This window comes from Mustela lutreola, chromosome 7 (genome assembly GCF_030435805.1).
Source record: "Mustela lutreola isolate mMusLut2 chromosome 7, mMusLut2.pri, whole genome shotgun sequence".
NCBI classification, from domain to species: Eukaryota; Metazoa; Chordata; class Mammalia; order Carnivora; family Mustelidae; genus Mustela; species Mustela lutreola.
The window spans coordinates 100,294,806-100,302,433 of NC_081296.1; the positions used below are offsets into that span (position 1 = coordinate 100,294,806).

The 7,628-nt window shown below is 34.8% G+C and overlaps 1 protein-coding gene across 3 annotated transcripts in view; it reads left to right on the forward strand.

Moving 5' to 3' along the window:
• TOGARAM1 (TOG array regulator of axonemal microtubules 1) overlaps positions 1-7,274 on the forward strand; it is an 80,565-nt gene extending 73,291 nt beyond the window's left edge. For 2 of the 3 annotated variants that reach the window (XM_059181995.1, XM_059181994.1), the window contains 3 exons: positions 667-886; positions 4,487-4,573; positions 5,668-7,274. In XM_059181995.1, coding sequence (XP_059037978.1) covers positions 667-886; positions 4,487-4,573; positions 5,668-5,921 — 561 coding nt within the window. In that variant the 3' untranslated portion in view covers positions 5,922-7,274. Of the gene's footprint in view, positions 1-666; positions 887-4,486; positions 4,574-5,667 lie in introns of those variants that run through there. The other variant, XM_059181996.1, reaches the window with a different exon arrangement.
• The last annotated feature ends 354 nt before the right edge of the window (positions 7,275-7,628 follow it).

Consider the following 7,628-nt stretch of genomic DNA (forward strand, 5'->3'; position numbering starts at 1 on the left):
ATGTGTATGTGTGTGTGTGTGTGTGTGTGTATTGGCCTCACAGATATATATATATATATATCTTAACCTCACTGAATAGCTCTTCACTCACCTGATGTGACTAAAGATTTATCATTCCCTTACTGTATATTAAGCTTATGAAAGTTAAGAATTCTAAAGAGTAAGGAATAACCGGGTTAAGAGGTAATAATAAAAATTTAACTCTGAAATTGCATATAAAATTTTCATAAGACAAACTGAAACTAAATCAGATCTCTACAGTAAAACTTACATGTCTAATTCCGTTATCAGTAATGATAAAAATAGAAACTTTTCTTGAGTTCTTAGAGTTACCTAAGCTAACTTGTACCTTCCAAAAAAGAGCATCTTTATCCCATTTACAGTAAGCCAGTCATCTTCTTAGTAAGCTGGATTTCTCAACCTTAATTTATTAGTATGTCTTTTGGGTGATCTTTGAGGATTTGTCTTTTTGCTCTAAGAAATTTTGAGACTTAGATTTAACATCGAAGTTTTTATAAAATTCCTATTATCTAAGTTCAGATTAAATAAAATGTTGTGTGTATGTTTTTAAACAATATTATTAATAGGAAAAATACTACAGAATGCCAAAAAGAATTTAAATAGCTATATTATTTTACTTTAAATAATTCACTAATTTACTTTCAGATCTTTGATGCTTTTAAATCTCGACTTCATGATTCTAATAGTAAAGTAAATCTGGTGGCTCTGGAAACAATGCACAAAATGATTCCTTTGCTTAGAGACAACTTATCGCCTATAATCAACATGCTAATTCCAGCAATAGTAGATAACAATCTGAATTCTAAGAATCCAGGCATTTATGCTGCTGCCACAAATGTTGTTCAGGCACTGAGTCAGCACGTAGGTAAGAAATCTTTACTTTGGCACTCAAATTATTTTGGCTTTACTTTTGTACGTTCTGATTCTACACATTGTGTTTGTTTTTTTTTTAAATAATGAAATCATAGTCAATAATTGTCATTTATTTTTTTTTAATTTTTTTAAATTTTTTTAAAGATTTTATTTATTTATTCGACAGAGAGAGATCACAAGTAGACAGAGAGGTAGGCAGAGAGTGAGCAGAGAGCCTGATGCGGGACTCGATCCCAGGACCCTGAGATCATGACCTGAGCCGAAGGCAGCGGCTCAACCCACTGAGCCACCCAGATGCCCCAATATTTGTCATTTAATGTGATATTCTCAGTAGTATTTTAAATTATTTTTAGAGATTAAATACTATCCCATTCAATTGACTTTATCTTCCCTTATTTTTTACTTTTCAGTTCTTTTTTTCTACCTCATTCTCACATCTGATGCAAAATTAACTTAAAATGGATCTTAGATTTAAATGTAAAACTTAGGGGCGCCTGGGTGGCTCAGTGGTTTAAAGCCTCTGCCTTCGGCTCAGGTCATGGTCTCAGGGTCCTGGGATCAAGCCCCGAATCGGGCTCTCTGCTTAGCAGGGAGCCTGGTTCTTCCTCTCTCTCTGCCTACTTGTGATCTCTGTCTGTCAAATAAATAAATAAAATATTTTTTAAATAAATAAATAAATAAATAAATGTAAAACTTAACTGTAAAACTTTTAAGGATAACGTAAGTAGAAATCCTTAGGACCTGAGGGCTTGGTGAAGAATTGTTATCATGACACTAAAAGCATGGTTCATAAAAGTCAATAAGTTAGACTTCATCAAAATTAAAAACATTTGCTCCTCAAAAGACTCTGTTGAGTACATAAAGAGACATACTACAGATTGGAAGAAAGCATTTGCAAACCACATATATGAGGAAGAACTCAGAGTATATAAAGAACTCTCAAAACTGAACATTAGGGGCACCTGGGTGGCTTAGTGGGTTAAAGCCTCTGCCTTTAACTCAGGTCATGATCTCAGGGTCCTGGGATCGAGCCCCACATCGGGCTCTCTGCTCAGCAGGGAGCCTGCTTCCTCCTCTCTCTCTCTGCCTGCCTCTCTACCTACTTGTGATCTCTGTCTGTCAAATAAATTTAAAAAAAAAACAAAAACCTGAACATTAAACATTAAACAGTTCAGTTAGAAAATGGACAAAGGAGAAACATTTCACTGAAGAGAATATATGGATGGCAGATAAACACATGAAAAGCTGTTCAACATCCCTAGTCATTATGGAAATGTAATAATTCAAGTTAAGACCATGATCACTATACAAATATGTTAGTCTGTAGGGGCTGCTACAACAAACTACTACAGACTGGTTGGCATGAAAACATTTATTTCTCTGGAGGCCAGAAAGTTCAAGGTTGAGGTGTCAACAGATTTGGTGTCTGGTGAGAGCCCACTTTCTGGTTCCTAGATGGCCCCATCTTCTGTTTGTGTTGCCACATGATAGAAGGGGCAGAGGAGTTTTCTGGGGCATCTTTTGTAAGAGAGCACTAATCCCATTCATAATGGCTCTACCTTCATGACCTGATCACCTTCCAAAGGCCTCACCTTCAAATGTCATAACAATGGGGATTGGGTTTCAACATATGAATTTTGGAAGAAACAAGCATTCAGTTTATAGCAAGTATTAGGACAGCTAAGATGTAAAAGAATGACAACAAGATTTCAGAGAAACTGAATCTTTGCTACTTTGCTGGTGAAAATGTTAATAAAATGGTGTAGCCACTGTAGAAAATAGTTTGGCGGGTGCCTGGGTGGCTCAATGGGTTAAGCTGCTGCCTTCGGCTCAGGTCATGATCTCAGGGTCCTGGGATTGAGTCCCGCATCGGGCTCTCTGCTCAGCGGAGAGCCTGCTTCCCTTCCTCTCTCTCTCTGCCTGCCTCTCTGCCTACTTGTGATCTCTCTCTGTCAAATAAATAAATAAAATCTTTAAAAAAAAAAAAAAAGAAAATAGTTTGGCAATTTCTTAGAAAAACTAAACCATGCTTATCATATAACCCATCCATCGTTAGGCATTTATTCCAGAGAAATGAAAACTCATTTCCATCTAAAAACCTGTATACTGTTGTTTATAACTGCTTTATTTGCAATAGCCAAAAACTGCAGATAACCTAAATGTAATTTACTGGGTTAATAGTGAAAAAATTTGTGATAACATTCATACGGTAGAATACTACTTAGTAATAAAATAGTATTATGCATACACACAACACAATGCTCAGTGAAAGAAGACAGTCCCAAAAGGTTACATGCTATAGGATTCCATATGTATAACCCTCTAAAAATGATAAAATTTATGGAGATGGAAAACAGGTTAGTGGTTATCAGCATTTAGGGGCAGCTAGGGAGGAGGAGCTAGATGAGACTAGGGGGATCTTTGTGGTGAGAGAATAGTTCTATATGTTAATTGCAGTGATCATTAAAAATCTACACATATGATAAAATGACATAGAATTGTACACAGGTAGGGGCACCTGGCTGGCTTAGTCAATAGAGTGCGTAACTTTTGATCTCAGGGTCATGAGTTCAAGCCCCACATTGGGTGTAGAGCTTATAAAAAAAAAAACACCTCCTGGGCGCCTGGGTGGCTCAGTGGGTTAAGCCGCTGCCTTCGGCTCAGGTCATGATCTCAGAGTCCTGAGATCGAGTCCCACATCGGGCTCCCTGCTTAGCAGGGAGCCTGCTTCCCTCTCTCTCTTTCTCTGCCTGCCTCTCCATCTACTTGTGATTTCTCTCTGTCAAATAAATAAATAAAATCTTTAAAAAAAAAATAAATAAAAAATAAAAAATAAAAAAAACACCTCCAAAAATCAACAATTAGGTGAATGATGCAGATTAGAACTATGCATATGTATAAATGTCAGATTCTGTATTTTGATGTATACTATAATTATTCAAGGTATAACTTTTAGTGAAAGGTACATAGGACCTTTGTAACATCCTGTGAATCTATAATTATTATAGAATTAAAACTTTGAAAAAAATCAAAAAAATGCAAAAAAACCCAACAATTTTGGGTGCCTGGGTGGCTCAGTGGGTTGGGCCGCTGCCTTCGGCTCAGGTCATGATCTCACGGTCCTGGGATCGAGTCCCGCATCGGGCTCTCTGCTCAGCAGGGAGCCTGCTTCCTCCTCTCTCTCTCTCTCTCTCTGCCTGCCTCTCTGCCTACTTGTGATCTCTCTCTGTCAAATAAATAAATAAAATCTTTAAAAAAAAAAAACCAACAATTTTTATTTTCTGTTCTTTGTTTGTTTTTGATAAATCTGTATTTTATTTTTTGGAATAAGATGCCTGGGAGATGGGCAATTCTTTTGCTTTTTATACCATATGATAGCTCTTTTAATATTTGGTATTTTTATTTCTTATTTGCTATAAGACTATTATCCTATTAAGGTTTTATAGATAATGTTAAGTGATTACATAGATTTAAAAAAATCTTTTTAACACATTTGCATTCATTTGCATGAAAATATTTTCCTTTCAGTTCTATGTACTGGAAAATAAAATCCCATAATTATTTATATGTCTTTAATATTGTTTTTCTTTAGACAATTACTTACTTCTACAGCCATTTTGCACAAAAGCTCAGTTTTTAAATGGAAAAGCAAAACAAGATATGACTGAAAAGCTTGCTGGTAAGTATTTTTAAATTTCTATTTCTAAAGAAATATTTTAGGGGTACCTGGGTGGCTCAGTGGGTTAAGCCTCTGCCTTTGGCTCAGGTCATAGTCTCAGGGTCCTAGACTCGAGCCCTGGCATTGGGCACTCTGCTCGGCAGGGAGCCTGCTTCCCCCTCTCTCTCTCTGCCTACTTGTGATCTCTGTCAAATAAATAAATAAAATCCTTAAAAAAAATGAACACTCTAAAGAAATATTTTATTACCTTAGGGTAAACTGATAGGCATTTCAATTTAATTTGGGGTTAACTACCAAATTCAATATCGTTACGCACAATGTAGAAATAAATCGCATAATCATCCCTATGAGAACCTTTTAAGACTTTTATCCCCCAAAATTTTCTTTAAGAATTTTATCCTTTTTTTATCCAGTAAGTATTTAGTCTTCCTGTCAGTAGAAATAATAGAGGAAAAAAATAAAAAGACATTAAAGTCAATTTGGTGCAGTTGGAAAATTATTTTGAATTACGTATTTGATAAAAGGTCAGTGATTTTAAAATGTATGTTTTTATTTAACTACATTTGGAAAACATTGAGATGAATTTTGGGTTTAATTCCTATGTTTACTCCTTTTACCTGAACTAAGTTGTCATATATGGAATTCTAATACTTTAAGATTCTTTGGGAGGAAAGTTTCTGACCTTACTTTTCTTTAAAATCCTGACATTTGGGGCACCTGGGTGGCTCAGTGGGTTAAAGCCTCTGCCTCCAGCTCAGGTCATGATTCCAGGGTCCTGGGATGGAGCCCTGCATCAGGCTCTTGGCTCGGCAGGGAACCTGCTTCCCCTCCTCTCTCTGCTTGCGTCTCTGCCTACTTGTGATCTCTGTCTGTCAAATAAATAAATAGATAAAACCTTTTAAGAAAATTTTTTAAAATTAAAAAAATAAAAATAAAATACTTTGTTAAAAAACAAACAAATAAATAAATAAAAGCCTGGCATAGGACAAATGGCATAGGGGAAAAGCTTAGTATATTTTGTATGCTTTTTAATTAGCTAAACTTGAATTTATTTTTTTTGAAAACCTCACTATTTACTGATTTTTATGTTTCAGATATTGTTATGGAACTTTATCAAAGGAAGCCCCATGCCACAGAACAGAAAGTATTGGTTGTTTTATGGCATCTCTTAGGGAACATGACAAATAGTGGCTCTTTGCCTGGAGCTGGAGGAAATATACGAACAGCCACAGCTAAGTTATCAAAAGCACTTTTTGCACAAATGGGTCAGAATCTGTTAAATCAGGCTGCATCTCAACCACCACATATCAAAAAGAGTTTAGAAGAATTGCTCGATATGACAATATGACATGAATTATGAATCTTTGATGAAATATAGTATGATGAAGAAAATTGTTTACATGATGACAAATGGAACTTTTTTAAAGTAACAATTTCAGTGCCTGCACTTCTCATCTGGTAAATTAAGTCAATGGCTATTTGTATTTGCAGCCAATGAGTACACGTCTGCCCTATCTGAACCCTGCCACTTGCACTCATCTCACAAAAACCTAAAATGATTAATATAACCTAATATTCATAAAATCTGAGGTACATGGAATGAATCCAAGTATATTATTTTTGAGGAAGGTCCTGCTCATTTGCACTATTCTATAGAAACCACAATTCATTGCCCTATATGTACAATTAGATTTGTAATTAAAAATATACTTTTTATTATGTAATCATGTTCTGCTATGTCTCATTACTCAGCCTTATTTTATAAAATGAAAGAAAAGTCATTGAACTATGTTATAACAAATTAACTTATGTGTGCTATTTGTGAAAAACATGTATTTCTGAAATCAGTCTGCTAATATGATTGTGCAGTATTAGCTTGCTTTTGCTGCTGTGTTAATGTGATATATTTGCCTACCATTTGGGTTAAATCATTTACATAATTTGAAATTCAACAAGTTTTAATGAAGCATGATAACCAAAGTTTTAGAAAACACTTAAAACATTCTAAATGCACATTAAAGAAAACGTGTTGAATGTAACTTCCCTATTTTTGTGTGCAAACACTAAATTTTATTTCTATATGTCCCAACATTTATAAAGGTGTTATTTTGCTGCCCAGTTGTGTAATTCTCAAAAATAGTGCCAGGTCTTCTATAGCTTTTCTCAGAATTCTTGGGCTATAAGTACTGTATGCATCATAAAAAGAAAAGGAATGTTATAAAAATAAAAAATTTATTTCTGTAGATGTGTGAGAGGTGTCCTATTTTTCCACCTTCCAAATATCTTAAAATAAAATATATATATATAATATTGGCCTATCGCTTTCACTTGGTATACTTGATATAATATTGACCTATCTCTATTGACCTAACTATAGACCTGGGTTATAGTTCTACCTTTAGAGGAAATTAGCCATGTGATCTTGGGCAAGACACTTGCCGGCTCTGGGTCTCAGTGTTCCCATCTCTAAACTATGAGGGCTGGACTAGGTGATTTTTAAAGTTCTGCCTTGTTCTAAACATCTATAATTCTGTGCCTTGTTTACTCGATGATCACTTTATTACAGTTGTGAACTATCCTCATTCTTTTTCATTTGTTGTGTCACTTACCAGTTTTCTGATGTATATGGCTTCATTTTAAATTGTGATTCTTTGTATTACTCCATGACTGCTGAGGAATAAAAGGGGTTTTACAATTTGAAGCTAAGCTGAATGGAAAGTGAAGACTTTGTTACTTTTTCTGTTTGTAGGTACTGTAACATATATTCATAGTTACATACATGCTTTATCTGTTCTTCCAAGTGCATTTTATTAGGTTTCTATAGTTTAGGTCTGAAATTAAGGACCAAAAAGTGAATGTTTTTGGCTTTGTAAGCTACAGACAGATAGTGGCATATTCTTTGGGGTTTTTTTGTTTTTGTTTTTTTTGTTTTTTTTTTTTTAATTCTTTAAGAATGTAAAATACGTTCTTAGCTCAGGTCAAACAAAAACAGACCTCTCGAATAGTTTGTCAGCACCTGATTTATACACTTTTGACCTTGGTTGTATATCTTAAA